Here is a 15,145-nt window from a genome sequence, read left to right as displayed (position 1 = left end):
AGTCTCTGACTATGATGGAATTAAATATGAGATCAATAAAATCCAGTAAGAAAAATTCTCAACTGTTTGAAATTTGAATAATATAATTTAAAGAGTGCATGGGTAGGGCTTTCTGCTTCCCCAGAGGACCAGTGTTTGATTGCCAGCACCAACGTCGGGCTGCTCACCTGTAACTCTAGCTTCAGGACGCTTGACCTCCTCTTCTTTCATGGACACCCGCACACATGTGGCATCGACACATCCATGCATTGTGTAAAGGACTAAATCAAAGCAAACTGTGAAGCGTTTGAATTGGATGGAAAGAAAAGGTCACTGTAGTCATGCGTGCGCATGTGCATGCTTGTTTGTATGTGGATGCTTGAAGAGGGTTGTGCTGTCTTCCTCTATTAACACTCTACTTCTCACCTGAGTAATTCTCTCTCTCTGAACAAACTCTAACAACCCTCCTGACTCCACTCCCGCAGATGTAGATTAAAATGCTTGTGGGTACCTGGTTGTTATGCGGTTGCTGGGATTCAGTCTCTGGTCCTCATGATTGTAGAGCAACCACTCTTAACCACTGGGCCATCTCTTAGGCTCTATTGGTGAATCCTTAAGTAATACCAGCTATTTTTCTTTTATTTTTTTCTTCCTCTTATGCTTCTTACTCTGTGCTCCCCAGTTAAAAATATGATGAGAAGCACTTCTTTTTATTTTTATTTATATATATTTAAATATATTGCATATTTTATCTTATTTTATTTCTTTTTTTAAGACAAGGTTTCATTATGCACATCATCTTCAATGCTTAAAATGTAAAGCTTACTAGCTATTTTCCATGGGAAGAGTTTGAAAATAGGGAAGGTTTCAACAAAGAGAAAAAGAGCAAATATCAAGAATATCCAGAAGGTCCTAGAATGAAGGATAAATGGTAGAATGAGTGAGAATCAAGAGAGGCTCTCTGCTTCCCTACCCTCCATTCCAATCTTTTTGTGCAATGCCAGTCTCCTCCCAGACACATGATGGTGAATGTAGGAGTGAATGATTGGGCCGAACTGGGTGCCTGGTTACCAGGACTGCCTTCAGTTCCTGCAAAGTGGATGCTGTTGCCATCAGTAACCCTTCCACTGACCTCAACTACGTGGTCTATATGTTCTTGTATGATTCCACCTACTGCAAGATGCGCAGCACAGTCAAGGCTGAGAACCGGAAACTTGTCATCAACAGGAAGACCATCTTCTTCTGCCAGGAGTGAGATACCATCAGTATCAGATAAAGGTAGTGGTGTTGTCTCTATTTCCACAGAGAAGGCCAGGGCCCACTAGAAGGGTAGAGCCAAAAGGGTCATCATCTATGCCCCTTCTGCTGATGGCCCCATGTCTGTGATGGATGTGAACCACAAGAGGAATGCCAATTCACTCAAGATTATCAGCATTGCCTTCTGCCCTGCCAACAACTTAGCACTCCATCCGCCCACCCACCAAGGTCATCCATGACACTTTTGGCATCATGAAGGAACTCATGACAATAGTCCATTAGATCACTGCCATCCAGAAGACTTCGGATGATCCCTCTGGGAAACTATGGCATGATGGCTCTGGGGTTGCCCAGAAGATCATTCCTGACACTACCAAGCCGTGGGTAGTGCCATCCAAGTCTAAACAGGAAACTCACTGGTATGGCCTTCCATGTTCCTATCCCTAATGTGTCTGTTATGGACACGACATGCTGTTTGGAGAAAGCTGCCAAGGATGAAGACATCAAGGTGGTGAAGTAGGCATCAGAGGGCCCACCTTTAAAGGGCATCCTGGGCAACACTGAGGACCAGGTTGTTTCCTTTATCCGCTATGACTTTAATAGTGATACCCACTCTTCCACCTTTGTGACTGGGGCTGGTAAAGCCCTGATATGATAATGAATATGGCTATAGCAACAGGTTGGTGGACCTTATGGCCCGCATAATTTCCCAGGAGTAAGAAGCCCTGAACCACCAACTCCAACAAGAACAGAGAAGAAGGGGACTGGAGATGGCTCAGAGCTTAAGGGCACTGGCTGCACTTCCAGAGGTCCTGAGTTGAAGTCCCAGCAACCATATGGTGGTCCACAACCATCTATAATGAGATCTGGTGCCCTCTTCTGGTGGTTAGGTATACAGTCAGACACACATAATAAATAAATAAATCTTTTTTTTTTTTTTTTTAAAAAGAACAGAGAAGCCCTCAGTTGCTGAGGAGTCCCTGTTCCAATGAGCATCTCCCCTCAATGTTTCCATCGCAGATCGCCAGGAGAAAAGGGGGCTGCTTAGGGAGCCCTACTCTCCCGAATACCATCAATAAACTTCACCGCACCTCCCCAACCCCACAAAAGAATCAAGAGATGTGAATGAGGAAGATAGAGATCTGTAGATCGGTGGGAGGTTATAAGAAAAGTTTTTCAATGAGTGAAAACTCACAATTGATCAAAGTCAGTCACCACATGAAATATCTAAAGTGTGTACAAGTTCCAGCATTTGCTTCCGATGCACTTGAGTACCTTTGGCTGTGTAGACGTGCACTGCTTAGATCTCCCTTCTGGAAGGGCTGCTCCAGCTGTTGGGAGTCCTGCTGGCTGCAGCTTTCTTGGCAGCAGAGCCTCTTGCAGAATTGCCTCCACCGAGGTGGGCGATAAAGCTCCAACCCCTTGGCCTATGGCAGGATAACCAGGGCTACTATTTCAGCTCTGTGGCTCCCTAGGGTGCCAGGGTCCCACTTTCATGTCAGCTTCTCCCTTTGCCCTCTCCTGTTCCTCCCATGAAGGTTTTCCCAAGGACACTCCCTAAACACATCCCACCTTCTAAACTGCTCCAGAGTCTGCTTCCTGTGGATGCCAAACTGCAAGAACACATTCCTGAAAAATATAACCCAAATCAGAGAACTCTAGGGAGAAGGAATCATTGCCAAGTGATGTGTTAACATTTTAGCTTAAGTAATTGCACAGTTTTATTTTGAATGGCTTTTGCTTAGCATGCTATTGTGGTTCACATTTTCTTTCATATGGACTTGGCATTTGCACCTTTTCCTTCTCAAAGGAGTCATATTGTGAAAATATAAAAAGTCAGTAAGGCAAGCAAGATAGGTTCTTCATTCCTTAACCATTCGGAAAACCTAAGATTGGCTAGTCATGGAGAGGAAGTATACGTGGAACTGTTGATAGTGGTTTGTTCTCAACACTGAACCAAAAGAAGCTTCGAAAGTGGTCTAAGACTTGTCTCTGGGTGTCCCAAGGAAACCACCTGCCTTTAATTAGACTTGGATATTTAAATTGCCACTCAAAACCTAGACCGGAATATAGTTATAACAATTTTGTAGACTAGCAGAGACACCTCTATTCTGTTTCCCCGTTCAGCTCCAGACAGCAGCAGGACAGTGTGTTCTCTCTTCTTAAAAACACCCTGCAGCCGAGAAAGATTGCGTGTGTGCGCCTGTGTATGCATCTGTGTGTGTATACCTGTGTGCATGTGTATGCGTCTCTCTCTCTCTCTCTCTCTCTCTCTCTCTCTCTCTCTCTGTGTGTGTGTGTGTGTGTGTGTTCTTCTGACAGATTTCATTACCATCAACTTTGATCCCTAGGAAATATTTCCTTGTGCCTTTGTTCTGGTTTTTCTAGGAGCTCTGTGTAGCTGGAAGCCATCTTGAGACAGGAGGGACTCTTCACTGTGGAAGAAGGAACCACCCTCACACTTCAGGCCAGAAACTCACAGATAAAATACATTCCACTCCTCCCCACCCCATTTAGCTTACAGACAAAATACACCCCACTCCACCTTTACTTTTCTTTTGGGCAGTGCTGAGAATTGAAGCCTGATTTCAGAGTATTCTCCCACTAAACTACCCTGCCAGTCCTGGTTGACCCCTACTGTTGTGTTGGGTACTGAACACACGTGCTTTACACTGAAACTATAGTCAGTCAGGTTTTTTGTTTGTTTTTATTTTTAAGACAGGATTATTTGAATAATAGTGGCTTATGAAGCAGAAAAAATCACGTTTCTATTATTACTCTCTATATGGCATAATCCACAAATGTTCAATCCCTTGTAACCTAATGGCATAATATTTGCATATAAAATGGAATCTTTCCACAGACTTTAAATCATCCATAACTTGCTTATAATAGTTAATGCCGTGCAAATAAGTATTGTATTCTTTAAGGAATATGGGGGAGGCTATTCACATACAGCACAGATACAAACCCCTATGATTTGCTGGGCCACTGGTGGTGGCACATGCCTTTAATCCCAGCACTCAGGAGGAAGAGGCAGGAGGATCTCTGCAAGTTTGAAGCCAGTCTGGTCAACGAAGTGAGTTCCAGAACACTCAGAGCTGTTACACAGAAAAACCTTGTATTGAAAAACAAAATATGAAAACAAACGAACGAAAAACAACCCCAACAACCCCAACCCCCATTATTTGGATTTGTGGTTAGTTGAATGCCCTATGTAGAATCCGTGGAAGTAGAGGTCCACCTAAAATTTGACTTATGCCTTTCCTTTTGAAGACAGTCATCAGAAATAATTACCCTCAGAGTCACTATATCTTAAATTTCTTCTATTTCAGTAATTACTTCAATCTTACATGTCAATTTGGGGATAAGGTGGTCTGCCTTTTAAAGGACCGTTTACTGTTTGCGAGAAAAGACACACACAATCTTACTTGTCAATCTGGGGATAAGGTGGTCTGCCTTTTAAAGGACCGTTTACTATTTGCGAGAAAAGACACACAAGGTGGAAACAGTAGCTTTTAGAGGAAACACTTTTCCTTGGGACTTCCACTCCAGGCTTTCTCCAGGGAGGTCTCAGTTTCCACAGTGTCAAATGGGGTGAACAGATCAGATGCGAGGGCCTAGAAAACCTGGAACAGTGCCTGGTATAGAGCATTGCACATATACTGACTCGGTCCGGGTTTCAACCATGAAGCGGTGCCCAAACTCACTTACAACCCCCACGTCTGTTAAACCCGGTTCCTTTTTATTATTCCCTCTTATGGCGTTGGGGATCACAGAAAAGGTTTTTCCATGCTCTTCCTTCCTTTCTTCCTTCCTTTCATCCTCTCCAAGATAAGGAAATGGCTTTCTTTGTTCCTTGGATTCGGAAGCTCCTGTCACCCAGGGCATCCCAGTCCCCTGGCTTGCTGGCGCCTGGAGGGGGAGGAGGGCTGTCGGTTTCTGCTGGCTCGGAGCAGCGGGAGGCCACCGGAGGCGATGGGGAGGCGGGCACAGTCAACTCAAGGGTGGAGAAGGGGGAAGGCGACCGAGGCGCGCTCCCGGGCTCGTGACCGCGGGCGGCCCGGGGAATCCGCGCCCACACACTCTTGCAGAGATGGCAGGCGGCGACGGCTGGCGCGTCGTGGGCACTCTCCACCTGCTGCTGCTGGCGGCCGTCCTGTCCCTGACAGCCGAGAGTGGGAGTCCTGGCACCGCTGCCTGGACGCAGGAGAAGGTGAGGGTCGCTGCAGCGTGCTGTACTTGAATGGCTCTTGGAGGGTGCCAAGACCCGGGACTGGGCCACTTCCTCCTGGACTAGCGGGAGGCAGGTCAGAGATGCTGTTTCCCTGCTAAGGCGTCCAGCCCCCACCCCAGCACCTGAGAGCCAGCGCTCTCTTTCCCTAGCCTGGGCCGCGGGACTAGGCTCAGGCTGCGCTGGAGACGCCTGGGGGCTGGGTGATGTCACCCGCCTCCCTTAGGCATCGCTCTAATGGGGGTGTTGATAGGCACAGGAAGTGTGTCTCGCTGGCTGTGCAAGAACAGGGGCATCGGGGCGCCACCTCCCACTCGCGACCCTGGAGACCAACTATCCCCGCGCTCCCGGAGCTCTTGAGTGCCTAGACTCCTCTAGGGGTGTGCCCGCGAATCCCCAACTAATACATTCAAGGATGCTCTGTGTGGAGGACTGAGTTTCCTTGTGGACTCAGCGCCAACGTATTGTTAGATATTTAAATTTAAAAGAGGCGCTGGGTGTTTTCAGATACATGAATTGAGTTGTGGAAATCTCATTTAAGGGATTCAAGAATAAAAATGATTTGCCAAGTCTCTCTCTGCACGAAGAAAATAGATTCACAATTGCTTTCTTTTCTTGCTCAACAGTTTTGAAATCACGAAATTGCTAAAGGCTGTGCCAATGTTGATGGTTTGGGAGTAAATGGTATGCCTCTAAAGAAACTAAGGACAGCAGCCGTCTAGGGACATGAACTTTGGACAACATTCCTAAATGACTGAAAGTTTTCAGTGTTTCAGAAGGTCTGAAATGTTCATTCCCGGGTAGTCTTATGCATAGATGTATGAATGGCTCTCTTGAGGTGAGCTCAGTTTCAGTGAGCTTCACTGCAGGGCTCCCGACAGACCCCCACTCACCCCGGGAGGGAGCCTAGCGCACGGTGGGGGAAGCTGACTCCTGTCACTACAGGATGAGGAAAACAGTTTCCTTCCCAAAAGGCCTCCAAAGCGCTGCGCTGTGAAAGCAGATGAGCAAATCCTCTTCTCCACTGTTTTGGAGCACCTGGGAGGTCAAGCACTGGGAGGGGATATTCAAACTAGAATATGGCATCAGGCCAAGGTGTCTTTAAGAGAGCTCTAAATGGGTGAGACATATGGTTGGAAGGAGATGAGCCACACCCAGGGCCTGTCTGTGGGCACCTGTAGTAGGCAGGGGTGTTTCTAGGTGGGAGAAGATTCTGTGATTCTTAAAATGTTTCAAACTAGGGAGAATTTAACTCTGGAGAAATGTCTTCTGTGATGTAAATTTCTGTTTCCTTTATTTTAAGAAGCCTCTCAGGACCATTTCCCTGGGAAAACAAACACTCTCAAAGGGCACAAAAGTGACAGTCAGTCATGACATTTCTCAGTGAATAGCCCCTCCTGCTTCTTTTCATAAAAGTCTGCTGGGCAGCCAGCTTCACTTTGTAGCCTGGGAGGTGAATCAGTCCACACTGAGATGCACACGCCTTCCTGCCTTTTACGATGCCTGGCTAGTTTAATCAGATGCGGTAGGTGTGCTCTTGGTGCACAGGCCTGCCGACAGGAGAAGTGTGATAGCGAAAGCATCGGTTTTGAAATCCATTGCCTTTGTTTGGAAATAAAGGTGTGTCTCTTTTAGTGGCATCTAATGGGCAAAAGCAGATCAACCCTGGTTTATAGCTGTGTTTAGAAGCATGATTTAATGGTTCGAAGCCTAGAAACATTACAGATGATTACACTGCCATCTGGGTCCCCCAATGTATGTATATTAAAGCATATTGACACGTAGGTACCTTAGTCAGAGATATAAAACCACCTCACTTGAATTTCACAGTACCCTGTGGAAGAGTGAGTTTATCTCCATTTAGAGACCAGGAAACAGGATTAGTAAACTAGTGAATTGAGGAGCTAGAATTTGGCTTAAGCTCTCTCTTCTATCTGTTTCTTCTCACTCTCTCCTTGGTTGACCAAGGAACAGTGTGTGTGTGTGTGTGTGTGTGTGTGTGTGTGTGTGTTGATGTGTGGTTTGAAAGACAGAGAAAGAACTTTCTTAATCCTAACCTGAACCCTCATCCTATCTCTCTGGGCCAAGAAGACCCCCATTGGCATTCTGAATCAGGAAGCGTGTTTGGGGCATCATTTCTTCCCCCACCCCTAGACTCTGGTTCCTTGACCTCCCTTCTCCAGGTTTAAAGTCACTGTGAGGTTGAAGGTTGGTGTATAGCTAGAAGGACTGTTCCCATAGTCCACCCTCCCCCACCCCAGCCCTGGTTCTTTACTACAGACCCATTCTTTTGGTTTAATTGTTTGAAAGATTATCTCATCAAATTAATTATCCTTTAGATGAGAGCTGCTGGCTGTTGGAAAGCTTCCTGTGTTTTAAGAGGAATGTTAGGTTCAATGGACTAATGGGTGCAGCTTCACTTGAAGTGTCCCGGTTGTGACTGTAACACGTACTCATTCTAAAAATCTCCAAAAATACAAAAAAAAGTATTCTAAAAAGGAAACAAATATCACTCACAATTTCATTCTTTAGACAGTTCCTTTTAATCTTTTGGGTGTTTTATTGCCCCTCTATGTGTGTGCATGCACACATGCACACACACACACACACACGCACACACACACACACACAGATGTACATTTATAGGATTGAGTGACAATGGTCACGTTTCAGGTTATTATAAGGCTAGAATGAACATGCACAACAGAACAGTGGCTGTCTTACCTTAAAGCTCAATACATTTTAAAATAAACATACATAAGTATTTTGCTTCATATTGTATTATACATACAGTTTAATATGATTGATAGCATGCCCTGAATCTTACTGTAAGCTGATAAAATTTGCTGAAAGCATAACTTGATGATTGCGAAACCATCATCAGTTGATAATTCTTCACCTTGAATGTCGAGGTTGCTCGCAAATCTCTATTAATAAAGCGGAGATGCGACGTAGTAGGCTCTCAGAAACTGTTAACTGCTCTCTCTGCAACATTTCATGTGCTTCTGGACCACATCTCATTCTTCAAGTCTTTAGGGTTTCCCCTTCCCCATCTTCTCAGTTCTTACCCATCCACTTTTCCACCCCTGTGACTTGTCTGGATGCAGGAGACTTCAAGGCAGGGACAGAGAGGCCAACAAGGACCTGGGTATTAGTAGATGAGAAAGATAACTCTCATCTGGGAATCTCTGTCTGGTGGGTAAGAGTCACAGCATCCATTTTACACATTCGGCCACTTTTCTTGGACATAATTACTAAACGAGCAGCAGGGATTGGTCCCTCAGTTTCTGTGTTTCCTTTCTGTTCTGATTTTAAGAAGAAAACCTGTTCCCACTGGACAAAAAAGCAGTATCTTGATCAGTTTCCAGCTCCTTTCCCCTGCGTTTCTACTGCCTGTGGCTCCCACACATGTTTCCGAAGTGCTGGCCAAGTGGAACTTACAGGTAGCAAACGTTTAGTCTGGAATGCTCATAAAAGATAAAAGCTTGAACTGGTTGTTTTTCTGTAAAGATCCCCCTTATGTTCAGTGTTTTGGAACTTCCACTCCCTCAGCAAGCTAGGCCGCCTCTCCAAATTATGTAATGAAACCCTCTGGCCTGGGACCATGTGATTAGATGGGAGATGTTTCAGGATCTCTGGTTCACAGGTTTGTTTTAGCTGAAAGATTCTTGTCACCTAGAGCAGACTTCATTGTCCTTTCTGCCTGGATGAAAAGACAAGGCCAGGGCTGTAACAGAGCCTTGTTCCTCTGAGAATATTGGCACCAATAGAAATTGTTGAAGTACCTTTCAGTTGAAATAAACCATGAATAAGCTTGGGGTTTACATTTGCCGTTGGGTTTAATGCATTTTTTGTTTTGTTTTGTTTGTTTGTGGACAGAGTATCACTATGCAGCTCTGTCATAGGGTTGGACCTCACTGTGTTGACCAGGCCGGCTTCAAGCTTGTACTGATTCTCCTGCCCCTGGCATGCCAGTGCTGGGGTCACAGGTGTGCACCTCCACACCCAGCTTCAATATTGTGTTGGATTCAGCCCCTGTCCTCCGAGCCTATCCGTTCTTCCCACTTTTGTCTTTTCACTCATTCTTGTTTTGAAACAAGTTTTTGTAGCTAGTGGGTTCTCAGACTGAGATTCCTTTAGTTCAGTGGTCCTCAACCTTCCCAAGGTTGCGACCTTCTAATACAGTTCCTCATGTCGTGGCGACCCCCAACCATAGAAATTATTTTTGTTATTTTAACTTCATAACTGTACTTTTGCTACTATTATGAATCATATTGTAAATATCTGTGCTTGCTGGCTGTCTTAGGCAACCCCTGTGAAAGGGTCATTCGAGCCCTGAAGGTTGAGAATGTTAGTTGAAGGTGTGCTGTTTAGCATGTGTGAGCCGTAGGCTTTCCTGCGGGAGCTTTTGGTGACCCAAGGGGCCTGCATAACTGACTGCAGTTGTTTTGCTTTCAGTGTTCTTCAAGAGCTAGGAAGTTTGTTAGTTCTGTGATTTTGCAGATGCATCTGCTCCCAGAAAGAAGGGAGAAGGGTCTCTATATTGAAACACACTTATGACATCAACCATTTTTTTGGTTTAGCTTGGGAGGTTGAAGAGCAAGTGAGTGCTTGAAAGTCTCTGCTTGGGAGCTTCCATGGGTCTGTCTGCTGAACTCACTATCGGCTGCTAAGAGTTGTCATCCTGCTTTCATACACGACACAGCATCTTTTGCAGTTCAAGAATGCGATGCTTAAACACGGATCCTCAATTCGACAGGATGTAGGAGCACCTGGAAGACAAATCTCCATGCCTGTCTGTCAGGGACTTCCTAGATTGGGCTAACTGAGGTGGGAAGACGTTTCCTAAGTGTGGGTGGTACCACTCCACACACTAGAGTCCTAGACTGGATGAAAAGATAAAAACAAGCAAAGTACCCAACACTCAGGAGGCAGAGGCAGGGGGATCTCTGTGAATTGAAGGCCAATCTGTTCAACACAGCAAGTTCCAGGACAGACAGCTAGGGCTACACAGAGAAACCCTGTCTCAAACAAACAAACAAACAAACAAGCAAGCAAACTACCAATGTTCACCTCCCTCTGCTTCCTGACTGTGGCTATATTGTGACCTGCTGTGTTCCTGGCACCACGCTTTCTTTGCATCAAGGGCTTTCAAACTGAGGAAATGGAACCCTTCATTTCTTAAATTGTTTTCATTTGGTATTGTGCCACACCAGTGTGAGAAGGAACCAATATAGAGATGCTGGAGGGATATTTATTTTATTCTTGTTTTTCTTAAGTCTTTTGAGATTTTTTTTAAAGCTTCTGTAAAACATGTAATTAAACATAATTTTGATCTCTTTTTACTGTGGACATGAATTGAAGAACTCTGGCCACAGTGATTTGGTTGGCTCTAGGGTGGATACTCAGCAGTTAAGAGCATGGCTGCTCTTCCGAAGGTCCAGAGTTCAATTCCCAGCACCCACATGGTGGCTCACAACCATCTGTAATGAGTGCAAAAGGGTGGAGCGTTGGATAATGGATAGAAAAGAAGCCACTGATAAAAATAGGGGTGTGAATAAAAATGTCTAGTCATTTATTTATGTGATGTGGAGGGGATGACAAAGGACATGGCTGGAATTAGTTCTCTTCTACAGTATTGAATCTGGGGGCTGGACTCGGGTCATCAGACTTGGCAGCAGACCTCTTTAGCCACTGAGACTTCTCGCTGGTCCCGCAAAGAGAGTGTGACATGGAGTTCTTATTTGTTACTGTGATTGCCCTGGGCCAGTGAGCTCTGAGTTGTTGGAAACATTAAGTAGAAACTAAAATAAAGCTCAAACATGGAGCTGTTGTCTCTTTGCAACAGGTAGACTTGGAATCAGGACAAGTCTTGTCCCGTCGAAACAGGTAATCACCCGGAAGTAGGACATCTCCTGTCCCCTTGCAACAGGCAGCCACATGTGTCTTCTGGCTTTTCGATCTGCTTATGCAATCAGCTGGATTAGTATTTATGAAGACAGAGATGTGATTTTTACTTTTGTACTATGGAAACACATTTATAGCCAAGACAGTTTTAGAAAAACGCCTAGTTTATCTCTCCATCACTTGAAATTGCCCAGTAACCTCTGGATGCTCAATGTGAACCATGCCCTTGTGATTCTAAGCGGAGACAGGTCTGGTCCTCCTAGAACTTGTAACTTATATGAACTAAAGACATTGAGCATACCACCCGAGAAGGGGCCTTCAGGCTGAAGCCTGAAGAAGACAGGAGCTTTGAAGGTGAAGAGGAAGGGAAACAGTGTGAAGGGCAGATTGTATTGCTGGGATGCCAACATCCTAAATAAAGAACCTCAAAGTACCTGGATGCTAGGTACTGGATGCTAAGTACTAGATGCTAGGTACCGAGAGCTAGATAGTCAAAGCAACGAATGGGGGCTGACAGCACACCATGGGGCTTGCATGGCAGTCAGAGAGGTAGACAGATTTTCTTGGGTGGTTAAGGAACAACCATGGAGGTTTTCCCTTCTCCCCCATTTCTTTGGTTCCCACTTCACATTTCAGTTGTTTTGTCTCTTAGCTTCTGCTTTCTTCTTTAAGAGCTGTTTAACATGAGGGCTTAGATCCTGGAGTTACTAAGGAGTTTACAGGCTTCAATAACAAATTTGTTTAGGAAATATACTTGTCTGGTGTGTAGGACTACTTATGGGCATTTGCATTCAAGTGTAATGTGCTTTGAACATATTCTACCCCCCACACTCTGCAACCTTTCCTTCTATACCCATGTATTAGTTCCCTTTGTTCCCCAGTTTTGTTTCTACTTTCATGCCATCATATGAATTTCGATGTGTGTAAAGTCTCTAGTTGAATCTTTTATCCCTGCGAGTGATATATGAAAGAAAAATACTTTTTAACGTGTGTGTCTGTGTGTGTGATTGTGTTACCACATATGTGTGGAGGTCAGAGGACCACGTGCAAGAGATGATTTTCTTCTTCCACCATGTGGTTCAGGAGAATGAGCTCAGATTCCTGAGACGTGGCAGCAGGTGCCTTTACCCACTGAGTTATCTCCCTGATCCCCAGAAATATACTTTAAAATGTATTATTCCCATTTTAAAAAACCAGAAACCTTAATATATTCAGGGACAATGTCAACATTCAAGAGTAAAGTGGAAGTGCAGAGATGAGGCAGCAGAATGAGCACTGGGTTGGAAACCCACCCACTAGGATGCTTTCCGTGGATTTACCTATAGCTCTGCCTACAGTTGGTTTCTACAAACCTCAGTGTCCACTGGTGGATATCAAGGAGGTTGGACTAGATTAGTCACAAGTGTCTTATCCCAGTCTAACATCCTATATTTCTTTACTGTATGACAGAGAAAACAAGCACATTGACTATTTACTAGAACACACACACACACACACACATATATATATATATGTGTGTGTGTGTGTGTGTGTGTATGTATATAATACATACACACTCATCTAGTTCTAATTCCCTTTGGATGTAAGTATTAACTCCATTTTGCAGACTAAGGAATGGACCTCATTAAGGTTAAGTAACAGAGCCAGAGTTACAGTTAGTGGTGGGTGCTGAGTTAAAAGAATATATCTGATCAAGCAGCCTTGCTCTTTGCATGATAAACACCAGAGAGTAATATCAGTCCGTCTACAAGGGTAGAGGGGTGTAAGCAATTGCTGCGCTGCTGGCATGGCCTGGATGCCAAGACTGGTGGGTGTGTGAGTGTGCCAGGATTGAGACACGGAGGCTTCTTTTCAGGTGGTAGAACAGCAACCTTGGTTTTGCCCTGAGCTAAAGCCTTTTATACCTTTACTGCTTCTGCGGAGACCCACCGGCCAGAAAGAACACACACATCCTTGTCAATTACAGACCACAAGGAAGTTCTGCTGTCGGTCAGGGGGAGTGAGGGCATCTAGATCACAACAAGCAATGAGGCAGCCAAGGTCTCTAATTCCACAGGTTCTCACTAGCTGCCCCGGTGGTGCATATGGAGTGACTTACCTGTGTGATTATTTGGACATATCCAGCTAACACTAATCCTACACTCTCAATTTCTGTTTGGAATTCCAAAGGACTCAATGTCCTTATGTTACCCTCATCATTCTCTCTAGGGAAGAAATCATTCGATTAACCATTCACTTCCCTTTGAGGAGGAGTACCACTTTCCTCTGCATGCCTGATAAACTTATAATGAGAGACGGATTCATCAGTTTTGATGTCACAAGAAAATACAGCGTGTGTACAGTCGTACTCAGGATATATATTTGAACATCAGGTTTATTTAGCTTTTTAAGTTTCATTTTAATATATAAGTGTAATAAAGAGTATTATAAACCTTAATAGGATATTAAGATAATTTAGCTGATGATTTAAAGGAGCTTCTATTTATTCAGTTATCCAGTTATAAACTCAGGTTGAGAGGAATGTCATCAATCCCCTGAGTCCAGGTTGATAGAAATAGATATTGAGGACCTGGAAGAAGGCCCAGTGGTGTTCAATGTGCAAGCGTGAAGTCATGAGTTGGAATCCCCAGAACCACTGTAAAAGCTAGATGGGTAGTGTGAGGGCCTGTTATCTAATATCCCTGTAGGGAGATGAGAGACTGGGACAGGAAAGTCCCGAAGCTTTTGGCCAGCAAGCCTGGTCTATGTAGTGGACAAAAACAGCAAAGAGACCCTGTCTTAAACAAGGTGGAAGGTGGGGATCAACCCCTGAGGTCGTCTTCTGATCTCCATAATTACACTATACACGTGCACGTGCATATGTGCACACAGATACAGACACACACACACACACACACACACACACACACACACAGAGAGAGAGAGAGAGAGAGAGAGAGAGAGAAATTTTAAATGAAATAGATTGCAGGCATATAGCTTTATTTTTTTATAAATTTATTTATTTATTTATTTTAATCCTGGCCTTTCCCCTTCTCTTCTCTCCTCCCAGTCCCCCTGCTCCACCATCATTTTCTTTTTAAAACTTGTCTTTATTTTATTTTATGTGTGTCGTAGTTAGGGTTACTGCTGCTCTGATGAAACGCCATGACCAAAGTAACTTAGGGAGGAAAGGCTTACTTTAGCTTACACTTCCAGGTAACAAACAGTCCAACACTGAGGGCGGTCAGGACAGGAACTCACACAGGGCTGGAACCTGGAGGCAGGAGCTGATGCAGAGCCTTGGAGGGAGCTGCTTACTGGCTTGCTTTCTACGGCTTGCTCAGCCTGCTTTCTTATAGAACTCAGGACCACCAGGTCAGGGACTGCACCATCCACCATGGGCTGCCCACCCATTGATCCCTAATTATGAAAATTACCTTCAGGCATTTTCTCACTTGAGGTTCCCATCTCTCTGGTAACTACAGCCTGTGTCAAGTGGACACAGAATTAGTGAGCACAATGTTTATGTGCATTTTGTCTGCATGTATGTCTGTGTATCATGTATGTGCCATATGCCTGCAGACACATGTATGTCTGTGTACCATGTGCATGCCTTATGCCTACAGACACAGGAAGAGGGCATTGAATTTCCTTAGGAGTGAAGTTTTATATGGTTATGAGTCACCATATAGGTGCTGGGAATTAAAACCAGGTTCTGTGGAAGAACAGCCAGTGCCCTTAACCACTGAACAATCTCTTTAATCCTCAGGAATATAATTTAAAGTGTTC

The 15,145-nt window shown here is 44.6% G+C and overlaps 1 protein-coding gene and 1 pseudogene across 1 annotated transcript in view; both read left to right on the top strand.

Moving 5' to 3' along the window:
* Positions 1–1,024: 1,024 nt before the first annotated feature.
* LOC146894345 (glyceraldehyde-3-phosphate dehydrogenase pseudogene) lies at positions 1,025–1,891 on the top strand (annotated as a pseudogene).
* A 3,391-nt stretch (positions 1,892–5,282) lies between these two features.
* The window catches only part of Qpct (glutaminyl-peptide cyclotransferase), a 29,310-nt gene continuing 19,447 nt past the window's right edge, over positions 5,283–15,145 (top strand). Inside the window, exon 1 of the mRNA XM_048416271.3 lies at positions 5,283–5,452. Coding sequence (XP_048272228.3) covers positions 5,333–5,452 — 120 coding nt within the window. The 5' untranslated portion in view covers positions 5,283–5,332. The remainder of the gene's footprint in view (positions 5,453–15,145) is intronic.

Source organism: Myodes glareolus, chromosome 6 (genome assembly GCF_982192425.1).
Source record: "Myodes glareolus chromosome 6, mMyoGla1.1, whole genome shotgun sequence".
NCBI lineage: Eukaryota > Metazoa > Chordata > Mammalia > Rodentia > Cricetidae > Myodes > Myodes glareolus.
Note: the sequence above shows the minus strand (reverse complement) of the source record. Positions and strands in the feature narration are given on the sequence as shown.